Source organism: Capra hircus, chromosome 24 (assembly GCF_001704415.2).
Source record: "Capra hircus breed San Clemente chromosome 24, ASM170441v1, whole genome shotgun sequence".
Lineage (NCBI taxonomy): Eukaryota > Metazoa > Chordata > Mammalia > Artiodactyla > Bovidae > Capra > Capra hircus.
Window position 1 is genome coordinate 33,467,845 of NC_030831.1, and position 26,884 is coordinate 33,494,728.

A 26,884-nucleotide genomic window follows, 5' to 3' on the forward strand; every position below is an offset into this window, starting at 1 on the left:
TTCTGGATTTCTGTTAATATTTAAATGTAAGTAAGTATGCATGTCTTAGTTTTGTAAGCAGAAAAATGGCTTTTTTTTTTTTTTTTTTTTGTGGCTGCTCCGTAACTTCTGACCAGGAATTCAACCCAGGCAGTGAAAGGAAGGACCTAACCACTGCCAGGGAAGTGGATTAGATTGTCAGGGAAGTCCCTGATTTTCTTTTTTAATAAAAGGAAACTGAGAAAAAATTATCTTGTTGAAATAAAAATTCTCTACACATAATCTTATTTTGATAATTTATCTCATATTCATATATTCACTTCCATTAAAGTGAGGCAAAAGATCCTTGCTTCCAGATTTTGTTATTTCCCACTTGTATTTGACTATTTAGCAAATCAACATTTTTCCACGGTGTGAGAAATTTACTCTTAGCTCTGCATGAGGGGAAAAACCTATTTGTAATGTGAAATAGGTCATTTATAAGTGAAATTTAAAGATGCGAAGTTGGGGGGGGCACTGCTTAAAATAGCACTGCTGAATTTAAACAGGAGGGTTAATGTAACTCAATGCCAGGACCTATGTTAATATAAGGAACAGGAAGAATACACACAAAGAACCAATTCTAAAATGATCTCTTCACTTTTAATTCCTTAAAAAGCATGTTCACAGCACACTCCAAGAATGCCACACAGCAGCTGTTTGCTGCTACTGTCAAACAGAGTATGTCAGAAAACAAAATAAAACAAAATTTAATGGTTAATGGTTTTTAAAATTAGTTCTTTAAAATTTCTGTAAAGTCAATAATTCCCAGTCATTTAAATATTTGTTTCATAGTGGTAAACATTTCATGAAATGCAATGAGTAGCCCCAAATCACACTTCTCTGAAACACAACTAAAAGTTATACAACAGAAACAAAATAAATATTTTTCTAGAGAGAACGTATTTGGCATTTTAAAATAATGTTGTGTAACTAATGTTCGGATTTTACTTTCTACGAACGATTGTGTTGTTCTGAATGAGCTTCAGTCTTTAATAGAGTCAGTGCATTTCATCTGCATTAAGAAGTGGCACCCCAACAGTACTAAAAATTATTAAAAGCGAGATCAGGCAGTTTAAATTAGTTGGTGATTTGGTACCCAACTTGTTCTGTATGTACTTTTCATCCTTTGATTATATAATCTTTCTAGGTAGCCTGCTATATTTCTTTCAAAATCAGTAAGTATACAGCTTGAGTGATGTGTAAACTGAACTTTGTTTCAATGACTTCATTAAAAATGTTAAACATGGTTGAAGATTTTATTCTGTCCTTCCAGATAATTTACATTTTCATTATAAATGCAGAGCAGCTGCACCATGAGTTACATCCTAATCATTTCACCTAAATGTAGAAAAGCTGGAAGTTAAATTTAAAAACTGGATAGTTGAGAAGTACTTATTTATCTCTTTCAGAAATTGATGATGCCTTTTTCTTGCATATGAGTGTGGGAAAAGAATTCATGATGTTCCAATAAAAAGCACTTTACTTCTGTCAGCCATTCTGAAACCAAATTTCCATTTACGTCACCTACTAAAGAGAAGAAATTTCCCTTTAGAATCATGGCCACAATCTGGAAAAGGAATTAAGAAGGGCTAATTTTAGGCCGATAAAATATTTGAGGAAAGATGCAACACAAAAGAGGGAGGTGAGAAAAACCAAGTGTGTTGTGATAAATGTCTCCTTTGTAAACACAACTGTCCCTTCCTTCTATATTTGGAAATGTTAAAAATTCTCATCAAAACATTTTATGCCACAAATCCTGTAAAATCAGGTTGATTTCGGCTAGATAACCTGTAGCTGTTAAGAATTATATTACCCTATTCATATCATGAGAGGTAGTGACATCTTATTCTCTCAATGCTGAGCTAAAAATTCCACGCATCTGGTATATGGGTTACAAGGGGAAAAAAAGCACAGAAGCACCATTGTACACGCCTCATGTTTTGATATTTCAAGTCACCCATAACTTCATTTGCCATTGGCAGCTGACAATCACCAGTGCGTCAACACTGAAAGCAGTGGGCATTAGTGCTATTCATCATATAAGACTGGTGGACCTCCGTCGTCTTTCAAAAATGAAGCAGCTTTCCTTCCATTCTTCTGAACATGATCTTCATTCATTTTCTCCAAAGCTTCTATCTGTAAAATATATACATTGAATCCATTGGTCAAAATGCTACTTCACAGAAGTCATGCTTGAGATTGAACTGGTATTTTTACTCTCCTAAAACGACATTCCTAATGACACTGGACTTGAATCAGAATTATAGTGTGTGACACAGATCACAGTGTGATACATACGTGTATATTTTTACTTGATTATGTTATCAGGATTGATGCTAAGTGTCTTTATCAAGCTAGCCACTGGCATCAGATAGGTCTTACTATATAATCTATACAGCTTTCAGGGAACAAGAAAAAGGAAATCCCAAAGTTGACTCAGCAGCAGCAACATCAAGTAACTGTCCTGAACTAAAGGCTAGACGTACCAGCTTCCTGTCACTTCTCCTCTGGCCTTAGACTCCAGCATGGCTTGGCCAAACTCAAGTCACAGTGGGGCTTTCTGGAACAGATTTTACAATCATTCTCTGCTTTGGTAGGTTGTTGGGAATAATTTGTTGCTGTTTCACATTTCGGTTTTTGTTCAGTTTTGAGAGATATTCCCTGGAGGAAGGGATGGCTGGATGGCATCACTGACTCAATGGCAGTGAGTCTGAGTGAACTCAGGGGGTTGGTGATGGATAGAGAGACTTGGCATGCTGCAGTTCATGGGGTCGCAAAGAGTTAGTTGGACACAACTGAGCAACTGAACTGAGATCCACTGCAATGACTGAGTATTTCCGAGGAAGGATCAAAAACATCTCAAGAAAAGAAAAATCTCTAATTTTGTTACTGAGGGGATGAGAGGATAAACTCAGCTCTGGGTTTCATTATCTACTCCATCCAGCTCCCCGCTATCAGCGAGGTGAAAAGCAGCCTTACAACACTTACCTCAGCTAAGAAATCAGCTTCATTATCTGCCGAGATGTTTAAGCCTGAAACAGCATTGAAGAGTTCTCGTTCACCAAGGGCTTCCTTTACTCCTCCTTTCTGAAAAAACTAGTAAAGAAACATGAGAAAGTCAGCAGAGATATTAGCCAGGTTCTTTCAGAAACAGCAAACAGTGTACTGTAAGACACTGGTGAATTCCCTCCATAATTTTTTAGCTGCAGATGTTTCCAACTCAAATAAAACTGCACTCAGGTTCTACTTGCTTACTGTCCTCTCACACATGTGGGCTGTCTTCTGGATTTAATAAGAAGTCTGTCATATTGCACCTTCTAAACCTGTAAGTATGAGTGGTATATATAAAATTGCTTGGCATTGCTTTAAGTAGACACAAAATAATCACTAAATTTCATGAATTAAACTCAGACATTATTTCCAATGAAGTTGTTCTATCATATTCAGAAAGAACATTCCTATCTGAATCTGTTGCTGACAATTCATTTCCTTCAGAAAATAGCACACAGATGTGTCTCAACTCTGTGATGACTGAGTTTTACCTGCCCTCGTCTACTCACTCTGCCTCAGAGAAACAGGGTCCAGACTACACCACTAGCAAGACTCTTTCAGTAACAATGGCGGGAAGCATGCAGGGTTGCTATAGTTCAGCTTCCCTTAAAGCACTGTGCATGGATTACATGTCTACTTGACGGCTTAAATATTTAGAACCAAAATAAAGCTTACTCTCTCAGAAATTTAATTCATTGGCCCAAATGTGAGGCATGCAATCAAATTCTTGCAAAAAATGAAACCTGACAAATCAATCTTTGTCTCTTTATCGTGAAAGCAAAGAGGAACTAAACCCTTCCTTTAACTTCTAAGAACAGTGTCTTCTTATTGGTCTTAGGAGTCAGAAAAATGTTTCAATCTATTACAGCCCACCCATAAAAAAGACAATTTACATTCCCACCTGTGAGACATTCCTACAGTCACGAAACAAGAACTCCAGGCCATGAGGGTGGGTTGGTTCTACAGACTGACTGACATCGATCAACCAGACCTATTTAAATACACAGCACAGTGATTTCTTTATAGTCAGTCATTTACATCAAGTCACTAAGTCTGAACATGAACAAAATGCTCCTCACCTTCCCGGCATGCCAGAGCATGTTGTACTCACTGAGGTCGGCGTGTACGAGAGTACATTCGTTATATAAGTGCTGCATCAACTGTGAGGAGAAAGGACAGACATTTAGGACATGAGGAACCATTCTAAGTCACTCATACAACTAAAACATCCACATCAACCAATATTTTCCAGAAAGAGCAAAACCAGGGTAAAGAACTTAACTTCTTTTTTGTGCTACAGTCAAGGCTGTGCCTTTTTTTTTTCAACCTCAACGAACAATGGGAGAACAATGAAACAGTGGAAGAGATACGACACTCTACTTTCCCGCCCATGTGATAGTAATGCGATCAGGAAGCCAAAGGACAGACCTGGATTCCCACGCATGTGAGAGAGCTGTGGTCACCAGGGGACCTAGGCTTACCCTTCATAAAAGGGCAAACATCTCACTGAGAGTTCCAAGGGTGCACACAACTCCAAGATAAAAAGTCCTTCCTGCCAGACATGTGAAAAAGAGACAGTCTTCTAAATTAAGTGGTATTACATAATATTATATATACTATATGACTAGTGGTGATCCCTAGCCTTAGAGAAGTCAGCACTAATGTTTGTTTCCCAGCTTTAACAGAATCAAATATGAAGTTCATCACTACTTCATCTCTTCCCCAGCCACACCATGGCCAAAAGAAACCAGAAAGGTAGGCTTGATTTTCGTTGACTGTTTTCCTACTAAAGGCAGAGAAAACTGGACTAGCTCTCTAGCCATATCTTAAAAAATTAATTTGGATAACACGTTCATATTCACATCAACTGCTGCATGACATGAGAGCTCCATGCACACACTGTGCTAAAAACGTTTCTCTGATTCAATTAAAAAAAAAAAAGAAGTGAAGTCAAGTCACTCAGTCGTGTCCGACTCTTTGCAACTCCATGGACTGTAGCCTACCAGGCTCCTCCGTCCATGGGACTTTCCAGGCAAGAGTACTGGAGTGGGGTGCCATTTCCTTCTCCAGAGGATCTTCCTCACCCAGGGATCAAACCTGGGTCTCCCTTAGTGTAGGCAGACACTAAACCATCTGAGCCACCAGAGGAAGTCTTACAAAACAGAGGCATAACAGTATCAGGAGCAGTTTCTTGAGCTAGAAGTCTCCCAGACTGAAGCTGGTTGCTGTCCCAAAACATAAATAGCTTCCTCAAGACTCCTGACATATGCCTTCTAATGCCTACACAGATGGATAAACCACACCTCACCATCTTCTGATCATTACTTCCTTACACTGAGAGTGAATCTGCTTCCTTCTAATTTCCCAACACTAATGGTTATTTCCTTCACTGTTTCAAGAAGGCATACAAACTAACAAGGCACTGTATCTGCTAAATATAGCAACCTCAAATTTTATTTAATGAAGTTTTATGAATAGCTTCTGGCTTCCATGTCACTAACACTGACCCTTCACTTGCTGCACTGGTCCATGATTTTTCTAAAACAACTCAAAACACATGCATATTGACAGAAAGACCACTCTTCAATATTAACATTCCTTCACAAACTTCAGTTTGTCCTCGTTATAATGCCTTAAAATAGTCCTGTTAGGAATTTTTTAGTTTAGAGGAAGTATTTTTAAAAATTGGTATCTGAATGCTCTGTATGGCACAACTTACATGAAGAGTTTGATAGTAGGCATCTTTCATTTCTTCACTACTGAGCTTTACTTCTTTCAATTTAGGGGCTGGAACTTGTTCATGGCCAATAAAAGACATAACTAAAATGTGTTTCTTGAGTAGTACAACTGTTGGACAAGGAATTCCAGCTCTCTGCATCCTACACAGAAAGAAAGGATCAAGAAGGTAAAGATCAGCAGGAGAGAATATTTCATTCATTCAACAAATATCTAACGAGGTCCTGCAATGAGCTGTCACTGTGTTCCACTCTGGGGAATGTTGGAATGCAAAGGCAGTATGACACAGCCTCTGCCCTCACAGAGCCTGTGGCCTGGTGAGAAACAGATGAGTGAGGAGATGACAATAGCACAGTGTGGTACGGGCACTGGCAGAGGCGCGGGTGGGCGGCACCGAGGAAGAAGCGGGCAGACAGGAACCAGCCAGGTTCTAACTGTGGGGAGGCGTGGTGTGGAAGCTGCTGTGAGATGCAGAGGCATCGGGGTGCACAGTCCACGTGGGGGTGTGTGTGTGTAAATCAACACAGTTGGTTGATCTTGAGTGGGAGCAAGGACAAGTGGGCTGAGCCCACAGAGAATGGCTGGCTCCGCGTCACAAAACAGCTTTGAACTTTACACTCAAGACTATGGGAGCTACGGAAAATGTTAAGAAAGGCAGTGATGAGATCTTAGTAATACAGAAAACAGCCTGTAGGGCAGAAAGGTCTCTTGGGAAATTATCCTAATTAGAAGTCCTACTAAATACAAGACTTGCAACTAATAAATATGGATAATTATGTTTGAAAACAAACAACTTTAGGAAAATCAAACTAAAATTAAAAGCTTTTAATAGCTCAAATATAGGAAGGTTTGTAAATAAGAAAGATTATTAGTCAATTTCTTGGCTGACAAAAGTTCCTTGATAAATTCTGCTTTGAAAATTGGGCAACAAGTCTAATAAATTAAAGCAAATGCAATCAGACTGGTAAAATCCTGCCCTCACCAAATTAACAAATATTAGATGGGATAAACCTTTTCTGAAACAAAAAAGGAAATTATTATTTATAATATGCCTAACTGGAAGCTGGAAAAGATAACATTTAGATATATGACAAAATATCTTCAGTAGAAAATGACTTAATTTCCCTCAAACTTTACTGAGGAAAAGAAAAAACAAAATGGATTTTTCACCCTATGAGTACGAATTCAGGTTATATGCATGGAAATGCTTTCTTATAGAAGCCCTCCTTAAATACTAGAATTTCAAGGCCTTTCATGCTTTCTACAAATGAATTTAAAAGAAAGCATGGGTGTTTTTGCCAGGCTGGTAGACTTAATACAAAGAGGTGATCACCCAAGATGACTTCCAGCACAATGATTTTCTTTACCTTGTGAGATTGTGCATTTCTTTTTCTGCCCACATGCGGATGATCTTACGCGGATTTAGTTTACTGAAGCGATCTTTAAACCTGAAATCATCTTTAATATATTTGTCACGATTCTTAAACTCATTAAGGGTTGTTTTAAATACCTTGATGGCACATTCTGTAGGTATAACTTTACTATCTTCCTTTCCATCCTCCATGCTAAGTGGAAGAAACAAACATTAAGTCAGTGTCGGTTGCCAGGTAAAAAACAACTTCAAAATAAAAAACTTTATGACATGAAAGAAGATCTACCTTCTCTGAGAATGGAAGCCTTGGGGTGTTCTGTTTATTTTTAAGCCTCCACGTTTTAGGTCTTAAGAAAACCCTAGCTTTTAGCTTTTTTTAATAAGACACACTTTCAAATAAATTGTCCACGGTTTTCAACAACCCATAATATAATCTTCATTTAATGACTATGGAATTAAACTTGAACAATGAAGACCTATATACTTGCCCAAAGTTTACTCAAATTTCCTTAATGAATTTTTTTCCTTTTTTTTTTTCATACACTTTAAAATAGGCTGCAGTCTGCCTGGAGTCCCTCTCCCTTCCCACAGCCAACCCCACAGCACAGACTGTCCACTCTCACTTTCCAAACACACACCAGCAGTCTCCTACTCTTCATCTTCATCACTTGTTAGTCTGACCAAAGTCATCTCTCAACTATCAACACAACTTTCTAACTGATCTGTTTCTTCTCTTGCCTGACTAGAATTCATTTCCCACACAGCAATCTGAGTAATCCTTTGAAAATGAGATTCGAATCTGAGCTTTGGTTCCCACTGCACTGAAAAATCAGACTCCTTACCCTGACTTACAGAGTGTTGCCTGATACACCCTTTGCTTCTCCAGCCTTCTGGCTCCTCCTCACACACTACACTCCAGGGAAGTTGGCTTTCTTAATCTCCCAAAGATACCAAGCTTACACCTGTCTGAAGGCATTAGCACTAGCTGTTCTTTAGTCTGGAACATTCTTCCTTCTGATATGTGATACTGAATCCAGGTGTGTCATTCAAATCCAGGTTTAAATGTCACTTCATCAGAGGTTTCCCAGTCCTACTGATAAAAAGCAGTCACCCAGTCACTATGACATCACCCTGTTTTATCCATTTGCATGGCACTTATCTGATAGTCTTGGGAGGGGACTGGAGGGAGGGGTGGGAAGAAGTAGTCTATGAAAGCAGGGACCTCCCTGGTACCAGTCATTGCTATAGCCCCAGTACACAGAAGATGCCTGGAACATGGCAGCTGCATAAACACTTGGTGAATGAACGAACCAGTTTTCAGTGAGACAGAATAGAGATTCTCCCCAAGGAAGAAATGATAATTTAAAGATGTTTTAGACATCTCTGGATTTTGAGATAAGTTCTCTGTCACTGAAATAATTTAACCATAGGTAGATGAGGCCCTATCAAAACTACTACTGAGGAGATTCCTCACTTGCAAGGTCTCCAGGATAGAATCTAATTTATAAGACTCATCTTGTCATTCTCCTACTAAAAAAATCTTCCATGTTTCTCGGTAAATTACACAACCCTCTGCCGAGCTTTTAAGGTCCTCCTTACCAATTTCTGGTTTGCTTACACAATTTTATACCTTATTACCTCTAAATATGTAACTTCTAATTTTCTGTCTAATCTTATAGTCTAAATTTCAATCCTCCCATTTTCAGCACTCCCTCCTCCACTTTTTTTTTAAAGAATTAAACTACAAATAAAGGTGAACTTTCCTTTGATTACCACCTGTGGTAGTTAGTTTCATTCCCCATTTCAACTCTTGAGACAGTCACAATCATGAATAGTACTTTTTTAATCTTTTAAAAAAGATACATACGTATTAAAAAAGACCAACCTATGTATGTTACATTCTGTATAACTTTTACCAGTTCTTACTGTAATGTCCTCCTCTTGAATATACCACATGTTATATCCTGAAAAAATCTAGCACATGTTACTATTCAAATAACTGTTGATTACTTGGTCAGTGTGAGCATAACAGAACCCAGAAGAGCTCTGTGGCAGGCAGGACCTAAAAGGGTCCCCAAGATCCCAGTCCCTGGTGTACATGCCTGTATAAGCCCCTCCCTTGAGTAGATTACAGCAAAAGTGATAGTACAGTCATTGCCAGGATTATCTTCCATCCTCTAAGACTCAGTCTTAGTAGACCCAAGGCAGAGAGTTTCCTGATTATTCTGAGATGCAACCTGCTGTACAAAAGGGCTTCATGACTAGAACTTACAGGGGCCTCTAGGAGCTCAGAGCAGTCCCTGGCTGGCAGGCAACCAGAAGGTGGAGACCTCTGTCCTATAGTCACAAGGAACTGAACTGCGCCTAAGGAAGAGGACCTCATGGTCCGGTAAGGAACACAGCCCAGCTGACACGCAAGAGTGCAGTCCTGGGAGACCCTAAGCAGAGAACCCAGCTAAGCCATGCCTGCCTGAACTTGATCAACAGGAACCAAAAGATAATACATAGGTGTTGTTTTAAGTTGCTATATCTGTGGTAATTTGTTATGTAGCAGAGAAAACTAACTTATACTTTAAAATATATTTACTCTCAGCTATTGAAAACCAAATGCTCTCTAGCTTTACTAACTTACAAATGCCAAAGTATAGATTATAATACCAATTCTACAATAAGCAAAGGGAGCCCACTTGTTCTATCAAAGGATCATTAAGTTGAACAGAAAATGGAGAAAGAATAAACAAGGAAAATGGCAAGAAAAAGAAACCCAAGTGGCCAATACATGTGAAAAAAAAAACCAAACCCTAATCATTCTAAATAAATGCACACCAGAACACTAAAAAGGTACTTTCCATCTTTTACGTTGAGAAAAAAATATTAAGTCTGATAAGACTAGGCACTGATGAGAATGAGGGAAACAGGTCATTATGCTTACTGGTGGTGGCATAAACTGGTTAACCATCTTATTGGGCAATCTGGCAACACCTACTGACATTCAGAATTGTGCAACCTGCAGACCTAACTAGCTCACAGGGAAAAGTATTTGCTCCACTATTACAAAATAAACAAATTTAAGATTTCTGGCCTTTGGTGTGACACATAAGAAGAAAAAGTCTTTTTAAAAAATTTTAATGAATAACAGAAATCAAGAAACATTGATTGATATAACAGCCAGCTCAGCGGGCCAAACAGTGAGCAAAATCTGGTACTCTCTTTCCAGTAAGGCCTTCCACTGTTTAACAGAAAGGGGAAAAATACATGTAGTCTTTGCCCCAGCAATTCCAAGTGTTAGGAATTTAGCTTAAGGATTTATTTGCAAAAGCATAGCAAAGCTTATGTACAAAGATATTCCTGTATATTCGTAGAGTGGAATGTTCTACTATAAAAACGGTATGATACAAACCAGTAAACTAGAAGGACTTGAGAGATATATTAATTGAAAAAAAAGATGCTGATAAAAACTTCTAGAAGACTAGACCAAAAACTATTAATAGTGGTAAACTTTAGAGGAAAAACCTGTGGGGGCCACAGCTGGTAAGATGAAGGCTACTTTCATTTTAATCCTTTTTGTACAGTTTAATTTCTATTGTGAGGAACTTTTCATTTTAAAATAATTTGTGCCATTAAGTTATGTTTGCCTGATCTCAGGGAACCCTCTTCTGAAATTTGGAAAGAGGGCAACAGAGCTTAGAGTAAAAAAAAAAAAGGTTTATTAAGAATAATTTATACCAGGTATAATCAAATACGATCTCAATCACCCCAACTAAAATCCTATGAAGGGAGGGTGAATTTTCAAGTAAGTTTAGTAGACTGCTCCAGATCACATTGCTTAAAAAATGTTGAGTCATTTTAACATAACATTCATTTTTATCCCTTTCATTTTGGAACTTAGTGTAATTCAATACATGATTATATGTGTATGTTGCATCTAGAAAGGGAAACAAGTTAAATAAGAAAACCAAAGGCAAGTACTTGAGCAGTAATTGTTTGAATCCCTTTAAGTATATAATAAATACCTTCTAGAGCTAAAAATAACTAGAATAATCTGTAATCTATTTTAACAATTTTGTTTATAAACACTGCTAACATAAAGGATTAGCTGAGCTAGTAAGTCTTGCTGAACTAGTAAGACTTCAGAGCTAAGTAACCAGATGACATCATATTCCTGGTTTGCACATTCTCTCAACAGGCTCCATGTTTAAAATGTTTTCTCTTCCTCATGCCATCCTTTATTGACTAAGATCTCGTAACAAAAGTAAAGTGGGTAAGATCTAAAATGACAAAAAAAGCTTTAAAGACATTTCTTTAAGTATAGCCCTCCCAACTTGGTATCAGAGTCCCACAGAGAAAAGTTTTGAATCAAACTCAGGCTCAAATTTTGCTATGCCACTACAGCTGCCTGTATGATATAGAACAATTACAATAATATGAAAAATAATATGTTCATAGAAAAAAGACTGGAGGAGTCTACACAAAATTATTACCGGTTCTCTCCTAATGGTACAATTGGGATGACTGGGGTTTTTTTTGGCCACACGGAGAGGCTTGCAGGATCTCAGTCCCCCAGATCAGGAACTGAACCTAGGCTACAACAGTGAAAGTATCGAATCCTAACCACTAGACCACTAGGGAACTCCCTTGACTGTGTTTTTCTTTTTGTGTCCCTATATTGCTGAGACTCCCTAAAATAACACTTTAAACTTTGATCTTATCTAAATTCAGAACAAGGGACTAAGCTTTGGTTTATATCACGGTATTGTTTTCTGCTTATTTACCTTCCTCCATATGCATGAAAGACAACAGATTCCTTTCCTGTACTAATACAGCCAGTGATCGTCTCCAACATTCCAGAGTTGACCATTTTATACATAAGTAAACGTGTCTTAGGATCAACTGCTTTTTCCTGCAAAAGATAAAGTGCTGTAAGTGATAATGACTGGAAATCACAAAACATTTTCTGAGCCATTCCTAATATCCAACATTCAAAATATACACTTTTTAAAACTTTTATTGTTCATTTACTTAGATGTATATATAACAGGCTCTTAAAAGAGGACTGTTAAGCTAACATCCATTCCTGTAACTCTGTCTCTGAAAGTGAATATCTAAAAGAACTACTAAAAATCAGACTCTAGCTTAGTCAAAGTTTTATCTCCAAACTTTAAATAGCTCTCCTGATGTACCTACCATTAGTTGTTTTTCTAAAAGTTTAAAAATTATTCTCAAGATACTAGACACTAACTTCATTAATTAAAACATTATAAACCATTATGTTATTATAAATATGTCATGACAGAAAACAATTTATCATATGTAATGAAAGCAACATAGTCCAAATTAATTATGACCACTGAAAGGCTAGTCTTGACTAACTGATTAATAACCATTACATGAAATCTGAAAGTCAAATGGCAAAGCTACTCGGGTTTTATTCACATCTTTGTTTTGAAAAGTCAATCTCATGAAAAAATATCAAACATGAACTTCTGTCTTGTTTTTTCCTCCAATGTGAAGTTTTCCAATATCAATCTTTCCATTAAACATAAGAATACTTACTGCAGTAGAATGCTCCTTTTTCTCATGGAGGCGGGCACTTCGACGTTCTTCTGAGTAGGCATGTTGTTTTAAAGCATTGAAAACATGGTTTGATAGTTTTAAGTCCATTCCAATTCCATCTCCTACCTGAAACCCAGGTGCAAACTGCCAAAATGGAAAAGAAAAATCAGCATCTGAATACTTTAACATGGGACAGAGATAAACAGTTTTACTTGGATTAGGTTCCCTACTCAATAGATGATAATGCTATGAAAGCAGAATCCATAGACATTACAGAGGAAAAACCAAAATAACTCAGCAGTGAGCTCAACAGAAAGGGAAACAAGGCTTTTTAAAGAAATTTCATCCCAAAGGAAGGGAGGGTTTATTTTATGCATGGAAAACATCCAAACACATCTAAAAACTAAGGTATTTTAGCATATGCTCTGAACTTTGCTTTGATATCAAAGGATATATTATATTTTGAAATCACACCAAGTCTTACCAAAAAAAAAACCCAATTTCACAGTCAATTATTTTTGAAGAGTAGGATAAAACAGCAAGCTATGCTCACACCATGACAATTAAGCCCAATATGGAAGCCACTAGCCACATGTGGATGTTTACATTTAAATTATTAAAATAAAATTAAAAATTCAGTTCCTCAGTTGTACCAAATTTCAAGTACTCAGTTGTCAAATATGGCTACCATATTAGACAGCACTGGTACACACAGTGTGTGGTATTATCACAAAAAATTATACTGGACAGAGTTGTTCTAGAGTCAGATCTAGATTATTTCTAGAATTTAATAATATGTTTATTTAATAAGTACTTTTGTTCTGAAGTATAAATGTTTTATATTTACCATATTTGTGAAGGAGGAAAAAAAATGCCATTTTTTCTATTTTTCAAAAATCACATTTTGTTTCTGATTTTGCAGGCATAGGCACAAGACAAAAAATTCAAAAATTACAGCAGGGTGTACAGTAGGAAGGGTTTCCGCCTTCCAATGTTACCCTCCAATTGCTACGGTTATGTTTCTTGGGTATTTCATGGAAAACTAAGACACTGAAGAACGTTACTTTCATAAGAACAGTTTCTTAATTTTAGAATCACTGTCAATCAAACTAGTTTTCTTAATATTGTTGGAGAATTTTATTCTGAGGTACAATATATTCTAATCAGTGGCTGAGTTTCCATGGTGTTGCTGTACTGTCTTCTAAAATATCTCTAGAAAGGATGAAGGATATTTTTAGAAACTTAAGATAGTGTATTTAGAATCCTATGTTTTTAACTAACCCTAATAAAACTTTAGGATATTTATGATTCAGGGGAACCCTTTCTGTAACTTACATTTTCCATTCTGGCTGTGTTCTTTCTCCCACATACTACTTCATCGTGTTTGGTCGTGATGTCTTTTCCTTTTCCAATAAAACCCTTTTTGGGGGTAGGAACTGGTTTTGCTAAAGGTGATTAAGACAAGTCAAGTATGTAAAAACAGCAGAGACTAAATTGCTGCATTCACTATTGTCTGAAAAAGATATCTGAATCTAATAGTAAATTACCAAATGAGAGTCAAAGATAAATATACAATACTTAGTCCTCCTGTCTCCCCATTCTATGCCCCTAGAAGGTCAAAGCCCTGATACCTGGTCTGTAGGGGTCATCACGAGTGTCCTGCCAGTCAACCTCATCTTCAGAGCTATCACTGTCTTCGTAAGGATGCACTTTTCGATAATTTTCAAAGGAAATGGAAACTTAAAAAGGCAAAAACAGTTGAAGATTTATTTAGGGCCCATTACAAGCATTTCCTACCACCCAATGGGGTTGTCACAATAAGGTCATAGTACCTTTGCTATCTCCATTGAATTTTTTTTCTTCACGCCTAAGCTGGGCATCATATTCTCTGTCAAACTCCATCTGTAGCATCTGAGCCAGCATTAGGTCACTGGAAGTGTCAATGTTTTCTCCAGTAATAAATGGTCCTTCAGCAACACTATTCAAAATAAGGCAATATAGACTAATATAATGTGCTGGTGTAAACAGATGCTACCAATTTTGGGTGACGTGTGCCTTTTCAGTGTTAACACTGTATTGAAGAAACAATGGAAGAACGTTACCAAACCCTTCACCCCCTCTTGCCCAGCTGCCCTCTGACCAACAACAGGCACCTGTGAGAGCACCCAACAGGATTAAGGGAGCTTTAAGAAACAGAAAGCTAAAGGGCCTATCATAAGAACCAAGCAGACCCCAAATTCATTTGTTGTGTGTTCTGATCAGAGGGGATGACGTATACATGGAAAGACAAACTACAAACACTTAATCAAAACTGTTAATCAATCTATTTGATTATTATTTGTTAATCTATTTGATAACAGAGTTCAACTGCTGCAGTAACTGAAACCCAGAGAAACTGAGCAGTTTGCCCAAGATAATACTGAAAACTAGTCACAAAATTGGGACCAAAACCCAAATATCAGTGAACTCCTAAAATGGTGCTCCTTCTATTGCACCGCTTTTCTAAATCTGACTCATTTGTCATGACAATCACTAATCAAATCCTAAGACTTGGCTATGGTCAGTTGCTAGGTCAAATAGATTCTGTGTGACTTTTACTTACGCAACTTCAGGAAAAGCGGCAGCTTCTTCTTCTAACTGCAATTCTTTAGCCAACTGCTCACTCATTACATCAGACAAAGAACAAGATATTGTATTTTGAGGGGTAGCCCATGGACACTGTTTAAAAAAAAAAAGGCAATTCAAAATAATGAAATTAAAGTGACTTCCAAACCTGGAAATAAGGTTATCTTTTGAGAATTAGAGGAGTTAAATAAACTCAAAAGGAATGTTTAGTTTTTTGCAGAAATCATCTTGAAGGTAAAAATAGCTCCTAGCTCAAATCTAATCAAGGACACACCTAGACTATGACAGCCAAGAGCACTTTCCAGCCTGCTTGGTGGGATTGTCCTTATAGTGGAGGGAAGCACAGGCTACGCCAGCATCACCTGACTAGCCACTGAGTTTATGTGATGCCCCTTGTTCTGATATCATGCTCACCAAGCAACTTACACTTTGCTCACCTTCCACTTATAATTTGGCTTCCTGGGTAGATTCTCTTAGAGGAACAGGCTATACCAACTACCACAATTCAAAGCCCACTTAGAAGCTACACTTCCTTCTAATTTAAGCAGCAAGTCTTCAACAAGTAAATAGTGTACGGCAGCCCCTTTCAAGATAACCTGGGATAAGCTAAAACAAAAAATACCCCCAGCAGTGACAAACAATGAACCCTATACTTCTGAACTTTAGAAGTTGAGAAATGGATTCCTGAAACATTATTACTAGAGCAAAGTAGTATTCTGTGAGACCCTTCAAGAACAGCTGGCTGGTCAGCCCTCCTCAATGGCATCACCATCTCAGCCCCTCTGCAATGTGTATGAACTGCAGCTTTATTTCACAATTCCTAATTTTTGAGGGGAGAAGCTTCACTGAGCAGCAGCAAATGACTCCATCATAGTCATGACAATCCAGTGATTAAGACCATTAATACTAATAAGAGATCTAAGTATCTCCTGAACTTGTTCTCTATCCCCTTTCTGAGGTGTCATCCTCCCATCGCTGGGTGACTCACTGTAAGAGCCCCCTAACTCTGCCTTCTGTTTGCTTCCACTCTCCACACTACAACACAATGGTTTTTCTAAAATGTAGATTTGATTGGCTCAGTTTCCTTATTAAAGTCCTTTTATTGCTTTAATGTTTCCCACTGCCTTCAAGATAAAGTCCAAACATTTCTTAACCACTACCACTCCTGAGAGTCTAATTTAGAATAGCATGTGATGGTAGGTGTTTTAGCCAGAGTCCAGCACAGGGCTTCAGACCTAAAGAGGCATTCGAGTTCTTTACTGAACAGGCATCAAAAGGAAACCTGGGGATATGTCAAGGAACTGCCAGGGTGTCCCTAGGCTGGAGAGGTCTGATTTCTTTCTACACCGCTCCTAGGTTAAAGTCCTCCTCCCCACCGTGCTGTCAGCCGCTCTGCCCACCCACTTCTCAGGCTTCTAGTCTCTAGCTAGCAGTCAATTAATTCTCCTAAGATGTTAAGACGTCTGTGGACAATCTCTCAGAGAGGTAAATGATGAAAGGCAGTCACTGTGTTATTTTGGAGGCAGAGATTTACCTACTTCCAAGACAGACTGAATGGGAAAGGGAAACGAGCAGAGACTGAGAGCACCAACAAGACACCAGGACTACTCAGTCCTGCTGACCGCGCTCCTAGGAGCCCAAGGCTCTAGAGCTGGACTTCTCTGCACCCCTGCTGGCCAGCTCAGCTGGGCCACCTCACACTGAGTTTTCTTCCTTGTGTGGGGTAAATAAGCAAAGATTTCTGAAAGTCTGCCAACTTCCATACTTTGAAATCACATCTTCGAACCAGTAGCCCAAAATCCCTCCTTAAAATGTTCCAGGCTGTGAGGGACCGCTGCCAGGCATGGTAGCTCTCCACAGGCTCAAGTGGTTACCATCCCGAGGGGAGACTAGAAAAGGCACTGGGGCCCCTTCTCCAAATGGGCACTACAGGGTGAATGGAGGGGAATCTTCTTTTGTCATATTGCGATTCTTCAGGAAGTCATTGGCTCCCTCTGTCAAACGTTTAAGGAGATAAGAATAAAAGTCCTTTGTTCTACCCAAGCAATCTGACATCATTTCCCACTACTGCTTTCAACAAATTAAACTCACCAGGGCATCAAGATCTGATGGGAAACTCCAACCACTTCCAGCTAGTTATTCTGCTTTAAGTGACATCTACCAAGCCCATCATTAGCTCCCTGCCTCCTGTTCACTGAGGACCCCTGACCTACCCTGTTTTCCTCTCCTGGGAAACTGCAACCACTGAATGCAGCAATGTGGGGTCTTCACAGTTACTATCCTCCCACACCTGGCTGGCTGCAGATGGGAGGGAAATCATTCCCCCTTCCTTCTACTCTTCAAGATGCATCACAAGCTGCCCATCTCGCTTTTTGCTTCTTTTTAAAGATTTTACTGCACACAACCACAGGGAAAGAATCAACTTTAAAGCAAAAAACAAAAAAAAAATCAGCAAACACGAAGGAGGTACATAATAACAAAAATTCTGTCCTCAACTTGAAGCCAGTCAAGGGAACCATAACTCACAGGAAAGTTCCTTTTCTGCTCATGCAGCTGGAAGACATAATCTAGGCAAAATAGTTAAGTGGGTAATTTTACTTCTTAAAACAAGGATTTCTGCAAAATGTGATCTGAGCCTATACAACAACACTACTTTTTTAACTTTCAATTTTAGAGTATTTTTAGAGCAACAACAACAACAAATCACCAAGACTGCAGAGTCGCCAGAATCCCTATACCCAGCATCTCCGTGTAAATACTGTACGTGCGTCACAATTAATGAGCTCAATCATTAATTAAAGCCCATACTTCATTCAGATTTCCTTAGCTTCCTCCTAATGTCTCTATTCTATTCCAGAACGCCATCCAAGATACCACATAACATTTAGTCATCATGTCACCTTCGTCTCCTCTTGGCTGTGAGCTTCTCAGACTTTCCTCCTTTTTGGTGACCTTAACAGTTCTGAGGAGTACCACTAATCCAATGTTACAGCTCTTTCCAACAGAGCTACACTTCCTCCCTTTTACGTACAGTATGTCCATTCTCCCTTCTTGGAATATTCCCTAAAATTTATTGCTCATAACAGCAGCTTGGCATTTTGTAACTGGGGACCCCCAAGTCCCTTCCGGGGTGTCTAAGAGGTCAAAATTATTTTCATAATAGTTCTAAAAAAGTTCCCACTCTCATTCTCTCAAGAGTGTAGAGTCTTCCAGAGTCTGTAGCAGGTAAGACGGCAGCACTCTTGTGGCTACGAGAATGAGTGCCTGTGAACTGTGTTCTCCAAAAATTTCAAAGGTAGTGGGTTTAGGATATGAATGTGAATTTTAACTACTATATACAGGATGCACAAACAACAAGGTCCTGCTGTGCAGCACAGGGAACTATAGTCAATATCCTGTGATAAACCATAATGGAAAAGAACATAAAAAAGAAGCATGTATATGTATAACTGAATCATTTTGCTGTACAGCAGAAATTAAACACAACACTGTAAATCAACTATACTTGAATAACATTTTTTTAATGTGCATTTTTAAAGATTAACTCAGTTCATTCTCAGTGTGTCTACCGTGCTCTTATTACCCATCTGCAAGTATGCCTGCTAAAATCCACCTATTTGTAAGGATGGATTTTCTTCATATACTTCAACTGATACATACTGCAACAGACTGAAGAAAAACGAGCTATGAAAATCCAGCTGTCTTCTACTAAGTTACTACATTAAAGAAATTTGCAAAAATCCAATATACTACTTCACTAATTTTTCATTTTGGAAAACAGCTTTTTTTTTTGTAAAACATATTATTTCTATAAACATCATGATTTACATCACTTAATAAAGTTTTTCAATATCTCAGTTTTAATTTCTGATATGACAAATATCAATCGATATAACCAATATAAACAAAAGTTCTTGGAGTTCTCAATGGTTTTTAAGAGTATAAAGAAGTCCTGATGGAAAAGTTTTGAGAATCATTAGCCTTTAACATTCTTTCCATTTTCCAAGGTTTTCCTCACATCTCCACTTACTCCACACAGGTTTCTATAATCACTTCCATCTTCCAAGAGGTTAGAGAAGGAAATGATACTTGCAGTGTGATACCTGCAGTGTATTTCTATTGGTTCCCCCATGAAAATGCTGTCTTCTCAACAGAACATCAGTAAACCCCAAGATGATCTTTTATTGCAAGATGAAAATGAAATTTTATAGTTCTGATGATGCACACTTTAATGAAAATATGACTGATGTCAAATATTTTATTATTGAATTAGTTTTGGAAGTGAAGTTTGTTCTGAGCTTAGGTATTCTGAGCAAAGTTTGTCTCATCTGACATTTTTTTAAGCTTTACAAGCTTACCTGGAGAATTTTAACATGTATAGTATATATTTATTAGTGTCTTTCTAATGACTTGTTCTTTTACATCTATTGATCTTGACCTTGTAAACAAAGCTTTGACAGGAAAAAAAAAAAACAATGTAAAAGACAGATGTAACCACATTTGCCAATTAAATATCCTAGATTCTCCTTATGGTTGTATGAGAACTTTTATAAAAATTTCCTTTACAGTACTTAATAGCTCATACTTCCCCCACTTTTTGTTAAGACCTGGTATGAAGATAGTACTAATAAGATTAATGAGTGACCCTTTAAATGGAACAGATGTTCTGCGTGAACAGGTAAAGAAGTCGGTGAAATGGGTAAAGGCGGTCAAAAGATAGAAACTTCCAGTTAACAAAATAAATGAGGCATGAGATGTACGATACAGAATGACTAGTTAATAATGCTGTATTTTATATGTGAAAGTTGCTAACAGAGTAAATCTTAAAAGTTCTCATCACAAGAAACAAAATGTAATCCTGAATGCTAATTAGACTTATCGTGGTGAGCACTTTGCAATATATACATGTATCATGATGTTGTACATTATGTTGTCATTATGTTGTACACCTTAAATTAATATGTGGGTAAATGTCCATTTTATTTTTAAAAAATGAACAATTAGGAAGCTAAAAAAGTTGGATTCCTTCACAACTTTAATTCGAGGAACACAAAATCTCAATTGACCTACTTCTGCTTTCAAGAAAACCCTCCATAAAGTGGCAAAAGAATCTTTTCATCCTTCTAATGAAAGTGTCATGAAAAGCAGCAGCCCGAAATCAGAAACCAAATGTTAAATGAGCATTTCAGTTGGCCATTACAGGAAAAAGCATAAACATTGAAACTCAGACACAACCATCTTACAGTTTGTAAACACTTGAGTATTAGCCTGGAGGGGAGGAAGGGTGCGCCCGGACTTATCTCCTAAACTTACTACTTCAAAAACAACTAACTGCCCAAGTAGGATGACCACACTTGACAAGTTAAGGAAACAGCTTCCTCAGCCACCTTTCCGTCTGGCTTTCTGTGAATAATTGGGCTGACTCATTTGGCTGGAGAAAAACAAGTTCGTGCTTGCCTTCCCTCAAACGTCAGCATCTCTAAGCGAGTCCCGCCCAAATACATGCTACGGGGGTTCAGAAAGCAAGGTGCACAACTAGACGCAGACTCCAAACCGGGGTGGCCTCTGGTAGCCTGTGCCCCTTCCCTGCCTCTCTCTCCCTGACACCCGCAGCCCCGCCGCCCGTCCTCCCTTTCCCAGGCGGTTGGTATTCAGCCCAAAACTTCCCAAGTCGCCTGGGGAGCCGCTTCGGCGCCTGCCATCCTCTCCGGGTCCTCCGAGAGGACCAGTCCAGGAGGCTACGGCAGGTGCGCCAGCCCCGACTGCCACTCACCTTGCTGGGTCCCCAGGCCGCGGCTGGCCCGGGCTCAGGGGATGCCACTCTGACCAGATCCATGTAGGGGAAGAAGTTAGCGACGAGAACAGAGCAGAGAGGTGGAAGGACCGGGAAGCAGCTCCGCCGAGGAGACAGGCGGGAGGGCTGGGACGGTAGGGTGCTGGTGCCGGAGCTCAGATGACAGATGGCGGCGGCAGCGGCCGCGTCCGGAACTAGACCGCTTCTCTTCCGCCTTTTACGCCGGTACGCTCGCTTCCGATTGGCCACCTACCGGGGCTCCGCGTTAGGTCACCTTTCTCCGCCCTAGAGGATCGCACTTCCGGTCGCTGCTCTGGCCGGAGGCTGGTGGTCACTGTCGCCCTTTCCTAGCAGGGCAGCTGCCGGGTGTGGCTTCCTCTGGCCAGGCTCTACGGTGACCCTGAACCACTTCTTTGGCTGCGCGAGAGGGCAGCTGGATCCAGTTAAACGGAATCAGAGTTCGTGGACTGTAAAACAAGCAGAACAGACTCTCTGTTCATTCATTATTTCCCCGGGTGGATTCTAAACTGGGATGAGATGGGAGACAGAAAATGTCAGGTTTACAGAAGAGAGATAGAAGGAAACGGTCGGGTTTTGTTTTTATTACAGTTGTCGGTAGGAGGCGGGGCGAGGAGTGTGAAATTTTGTAAAATGTGTTATGTAACATGGAGCAAAAATAAGACTGCGTAATAAACGTTTTGGCTCAGCGTTTCATAGCGTGACCGGAAAAATCCGGAATAAGTAAATCTATGAAGACAGAAATCAAACTGGTAGTTGCCAGGGAACAGTGTAGGGAGGAGGCAAACGAGGAGTGATTGGTTAAGGGGTAAAGGGTTTTCTTTTGGGTGATGAAGCAGTTTTGGAACTTGTTATCGTTGATAGTTGGACAGTATTGTGAATCTGTACATTGCCACTGAATTTTACACTTTGAAATGGTTACACTTTACCTCAGAGTAAGAGTGTGTGAATGAATCGTTTAAGTGTTTTAGGGGTAAAGCAGATACTGGCTATTCTCAGATCAGAGGAAACCACAGTGAAACAATGGTGAGGACGAGGTCAGGAAGCTTAAGGGAGCAGGGTAAAATGCCAGGATGTTAGATGGGTGATCCACGTGGACCTTGAAATTACCCAGCAAGACGGCAGGGCTTGGGGTGGAATGGAAGAGTGTAAGTAGGTGCTGGTCTTCAGAAAATGTTCAGACTGTAACCCAGAAAGGTCGGTAGATGCTCTGCTGCGGAATCTTAGGGACAGGCAGAGATGTCAGAGGACAGCCTTATAGCAGGAGTCACGTTTTGGTAGATGCGCTGGACAAAGCAAGGCTTGCCAGCTGGCTCCCCTGCCTTGCACACCAGACAGAAATGAATAGTCTCAGAGGACACTCAGGCTTTACTTCAGACAGGGAAGAGAGAGGGCAGGCTGTGGGGACAAGGGAAGTTTCTTTATCCTGAGTTGGAATTCCAGGTTAGAACAGAGTTTGTGAGTTAACAATCATAATGGTTGTGTCTCAAGTTAAGGTATATACTTGATGCCATCAACTATGTGCTCCTTAAAAGGGAGGATGGAAATTTACAATATTTACAACTTACATTTACAAATATTATTAATAGGACAAATGTGGTTTACCAACAACAGCATGTTGTTGCATGTTACTTTTTTTGTTGTTGTTGTTTAGTCCTATATTATTAAATGAGTGAGTTCTTGAATTGGGATAATGGGCATTTTGCTGTGAAGTGGAATAAGTACAATGTTTAAAAGGTTTAGTTTCAGTTTTTACTCCTGTCATCTCTGCTGATAAACTCACTGGTGCTCAGCTGAGATGAGCTAGTCTAGAATTGTACTCCCTAAGCACATGGCACCCTACTCCAGTACTCTTGCCTGGACAATCCCATGGACGGAGGAGCCTGGTAGGCTACAGTCCATGGGGTCGCTAAGAATCGGATACGACTGAGCGACTTCACTTTCACTTTTCACTTTCATGCATTGGAGAAGGAAATGGCAACCCACTCCAGTGTTCTTGCCTGGAGACTCCCAGGGACCGGGGAGCCTGGAGGGCTGCCGTCTATGGGGTCGCACAGAGTCGGACACGACTGAAGTGACTTAGCAGTAAGCACATAGAGTCAGTAGATTCTTCAGTCTCTAAAGGGAACAGAATTAAAATTCCTTACTCTTTATTATTGAAATTAGTTGTCAATTTTGAAAGTAAATTCAAGCAATCAACAAATATTCAATAACTACTTACAACATTGCTAAAGTCCTGTGGGAGAAGAAGAAAACTATGAGATATAGTTGGAGAGATAACATATTCACATAACAATGTTGAATGACAGTACAACACTTCTGTCTCAAAAGATTGCATGATTAATTGCCACATGAAGCTATAGACAGTGAATGTTTCAGGTTTCTTTGCTTGTTGGAGAAATCTGGAAAGGCTGCATGGAGGAGGTGCTACCAAATTAGACAACCAATTTGGAGAGAAGCTATAAAGCTAGTTTAGCTGGAATGAACAGCATAAAACTAGGTATAAGGGTAGGAAAGTCTATTATATGTTTAGTGATGACAGAATTTTCCTAAGTTTTCTAGAGTGGGGTGTTAGAGGTTGGTTAGGTTTAATTGGGACACAGTGATTTTTGAGCCCTATGCAACCCATTGCCATTTTCCTTCTTTCTTTTTTTGACTGCACTGTGTGACTTGTGGGATCTTAGTTCCCCCAGCAGGGACTGAACCTGGGCCATTGGCATTGAAAGCCTGGAGTCCAAACCACGGGACTGCTAGGGAATTGCTGGTTGCCATTTTCTAACAACAAATATTTTGTTTTGTTCCCTTTACTGCACAATTATTTTTTAAATTGATATAACGAGTTGGACACAACTGAACTGAATGTTCTGACTATAAAAGATAAAGAAAAAAGATAAAGAGAATAATTTTTAATAAAATATATATTCTTGATTGCATTCAGATAAGGTATCCCAGCAGTAGAAAGAAAATAGAATGGTAGTTCCCATTCCCAGGGGACCGGGAGGGGGGGTTGTGGGGGGGAGGAGCAGGGAGGGGTTGGAGAAAATTGTTTCCTGGGTGTAGAGTTTCAGTTTAGCAGGATGCAAAAGTTCTAGAAATCTGTTGCACAACAATGTGCATGTAATTAACACTACGATACACTTAAAAATGGTTATATAGCAAATTATATGTTGATATTTTTAATACAATAAAAATGAATTTTAATATGTAAATATATCTAAGTGGATTTCTTTTCATTTAGTTTGCTCACGATTCAGTGGGCTAGCTCTGAACATTTTTCTTTCAGTGCTAATAGACTGTTGTGAATTGTTCTGTCAGCTGCTTTTCTCCCCTCTTATACCATTTTCTACCTTTTTACAAGGACTACCCGCTCTTGCTCTACAGGTGGTCACAGCCCTAGTGAACCTTACTCCTCCCTCCACATCCTGGAGAGCCGGCCCCGCCCACCGCGAGGCTGGGAGTTCTTGAGGAGGCGCTGCCCCTTTAAGAGGCAGGCACGGGGGCGGTCGCTGCGCCCATTGGCGGAGCTCGCAGCCACGTGGCGGGCAGCAAGGGCTGTGGCCCGGCTCTGGTGGCGGCAGTGGGGCTTCTGGGGGTGTCCCTGGGAAGGGGCGCAAATTAACAGATGTGCATGAGGAAGTGTCTGGTCGGTCTCACGTTTTGTACCTGCTACCTGGCTGCTTACCTCACGAACAAGGTGAGGAGGGGCGGGTGCGGGGTGGTGATGATTGCCCGTGGGGGATCTGAGTCCCCAGACCGTGTGTGGACCAAATACTGCCTCCCGATTTTTATCTGATTTGTTCCTGATAGTGATGGAGAAGAAAACAATTCTGCACGATGCTCTTTTAGAAGTAAGATTTGTTGGGCGGTACTGTCCTCGTTTCTCGTGCTGTAGTACGTCCTTTACATCTACTGGGAAACTGGATTTTTGACTGGTGAATTCCCAGGAACCTCATCTTTGGATATGTGGGAAACTGGATTTTTGACTGGTGAATTCCCAGGAACCTCATCTTTGGATATGTGGACTACTTTTTCGGGAAGGGAAAAGCTGTTGGCCCCTGTTCCCTCTAGTAGGAGGAAGAGTAGGAGAAGAAATCACGCACATTTTGCTCTCTCTTCTAAACATACCCCTGCCCCAGAACCACCAAGGTTCCAGAAGCCTTTAAATAGAAGATATCAGTCCATCTCCATCTCTGCCTCACACCATTGATTCTCAAACCTATTTTTCTTGTGGCTCCACCCCAGGCATTTCGAATATATTGGAGAGTTTTTCATGAAATTATTAAAAAATAAAACGTAAATTTAATTTTGTTTAATGTCATAAAACCCTATTGATGAAAAGTCAGAAAATCAGTGGTACTATGTTTTTGTTTTGTTAGGAGGGAGCCTTGGGTTTGGTACCATGTAGAGAAATGTTAGATCCCTGTGAGCTAGTGTGGGATATCACCCCTTGTCCTGGATTCTGGGGTAGACGCCAAGCCAAAGTGATGATAGGGGGCTCAGGACCACCTTTCCCCACTGTAGAGTCTCTGCTACTCTCTTTCCACTCCCCTTTGGGGGACAAAAAAAAAAAAGCAAACCAAAAACCCTCTTTCTCTGGAAAAGAACTACTAGCAAATAGCAATGAATGAGCGTTTATTGTCTTCATGAAGGTTGTTCAGGATGATGGAAGACATGGTCCAGATGCTAACATAATCCTTCCCTTGTCTCAATGTTACAAATAAAATATCAGAGGAAAGTGGAGAGGAACATATTGACTCAACGTGAGTAAATAGGCTTCAAAGAAGAATGAAGGTCCGTCTCTAGGATACATACACCAGAGCACAGGCAGGTAACTACACCTGTGATATTTAGGAATTCATACAAGGGGAATTACAGGTTGATTAATCCATGGGGGGGAAAAACAGAAATGTAAACTTGCATGACACCAGGCTATTGCACTTTTCAGATCATGTGACGAATCAGTGGAGTCCTTGCTTAAAGCCATTTAATGGTCTTTAGGCTTTTAAAAAATTCTTAAAGTGTTCCATCATAGAAAAAGTAGACAAAGATACCCAGAAAGACAAAATACAGTTCTCCTGTTCATAATGTGCTGTAAATTTGGTTAAAAGACATAATAGAAATACAAGTTGATCTTAGTTGAATTGGCTTTAAAAAAAAGAAAAAACAAACTTAAAAAAACACACCTAACGTGTTAGATACCTGAGCAGAATTAGTTAGGAAAAAAACCCCAAGAATGCCAACCAAACAAAAGTGGAAAGAAAACAAAGGAAAGAATGAATAGGATGACAAGCAAAGAAGGCAGTGAATTTTTAGGTAAACTGGACAGTAGATAAAGTGGATACTCTGAGAAAACCGACTGTGTCCAGGGTTTTGTCCAGTTTACTCTGGAGTTGCCACAGTTATAGCATGGTACTTCCAAGGTCTGGGAATGCTGAGAGGGATCAGCTGTCCACAGTATCTGGCCCACTTTGTTCCATCCCCAGCTGAGAGGTGTCAGGCTTCTGGTGACCCTGGGGAAAGCAGCTCCCCCACCCCCTTGTTAAAAATTTTACTGGAGTATAGTTGTTTTACAGTGTTGTATTAGGTTCAGTTGTACAGTGAAGTCATTGAGTTATACGTATGCTCATGGTTTTCCAGCTGCTTTTTTCGTATAGAAAAAAAGAATAGAATACTAAGAGTTCCCTGTGCTCTACAGTAGGTCCTTGATGGTTGTC

At 39.5% G+C, this 26,884-nt stretch overlaps 2 protein-coding genes across 4 annotated transcripts in view; one reads left to right on the forward strand and one right to left on the reverse strand.

Annotated features, from left to right (window-relative positions):
- Positions 603 to 21,364, reverse strand: RIOK3 (RIO kinase 3). Its single transcript, XM_005697046.3, has 13 exons — positions 21,132 to 21,364; positions 15,336 to 15,451; positions 14,566 to 14,711; positions 14,365 to 14,472; positions 14,069 to 14,178; positions 12,734 to 12,877; positions 11,953 to 12,080; positions 7,176 to 7,373; positions 5,792 to 5,951; positions 4,152 to 4,232; positions 3,974 to 4,063; positions 3,010 to 3,117; positions 603 to 2,157 (listed from the first exon to the last, which is right to left on the reverse strand). The coding sequence occupies exons 1-13, from the start codon at positions 21,192 to 21,194 to the stop codon at positions 2,050 to 2,052; spliced, it is 1,560 nt and encodes a 519-aa protein (XP_005697103.2). The 5' UTR covers positions 21,195 to 21,364; the 3' UTR covers positions 603 to 2,049.
- Positions 24,703 to 26,884, forward strand: part of TMEM241 (transmembrane protein 241) — a 115,761-nt gene continuing 113,579 nt past the window's right edge. For all 3 annotated transcript variants that reach the window (XR_001917184.1, XM_005697049.3, XM_005697050.3), the window contains exon 1: positions 24,703 to 24,864. Coding sequence is in view for 2 of the 3 variants with exons in the window: in XM_005697049.3 (XP_005697106.1) it covers positions 24,793 to 24,864 (72 nt within the window). In the remaining variant the exon portion in view is untranslated. The remainder of the gene's footprint in view (positions 24,865 to 26,884) is intronic.

What these genes read in the sequence shown, in the direction of transcription:
- RIOK3 (XM_005697046.3), bottom strand. Translation starts at nt 21,194, where the DNA reads ATGGATCTGGTCAGAGTGGCATCCCCTGAGCCCGGGCCAGCCGCGGCC. An exon ending in ATTCAATGGAGATAGCAAAG is followed by an intron (nt 14,473 to 14,565) that starts GTACTATGACCT and finishes TGCCTTTTTAAG; the next exon opens with TTTCCATTTCCTTTGAAAAT. An exon ending in TGATGACCCCTACAGACCAG is followed by an intron (nt 14,179 to 14,364) that starts GTATCAGGGCTT and finishes AATCACCTTTAG; the next exon opens with CAAAACCAGTTCCTACCCCC.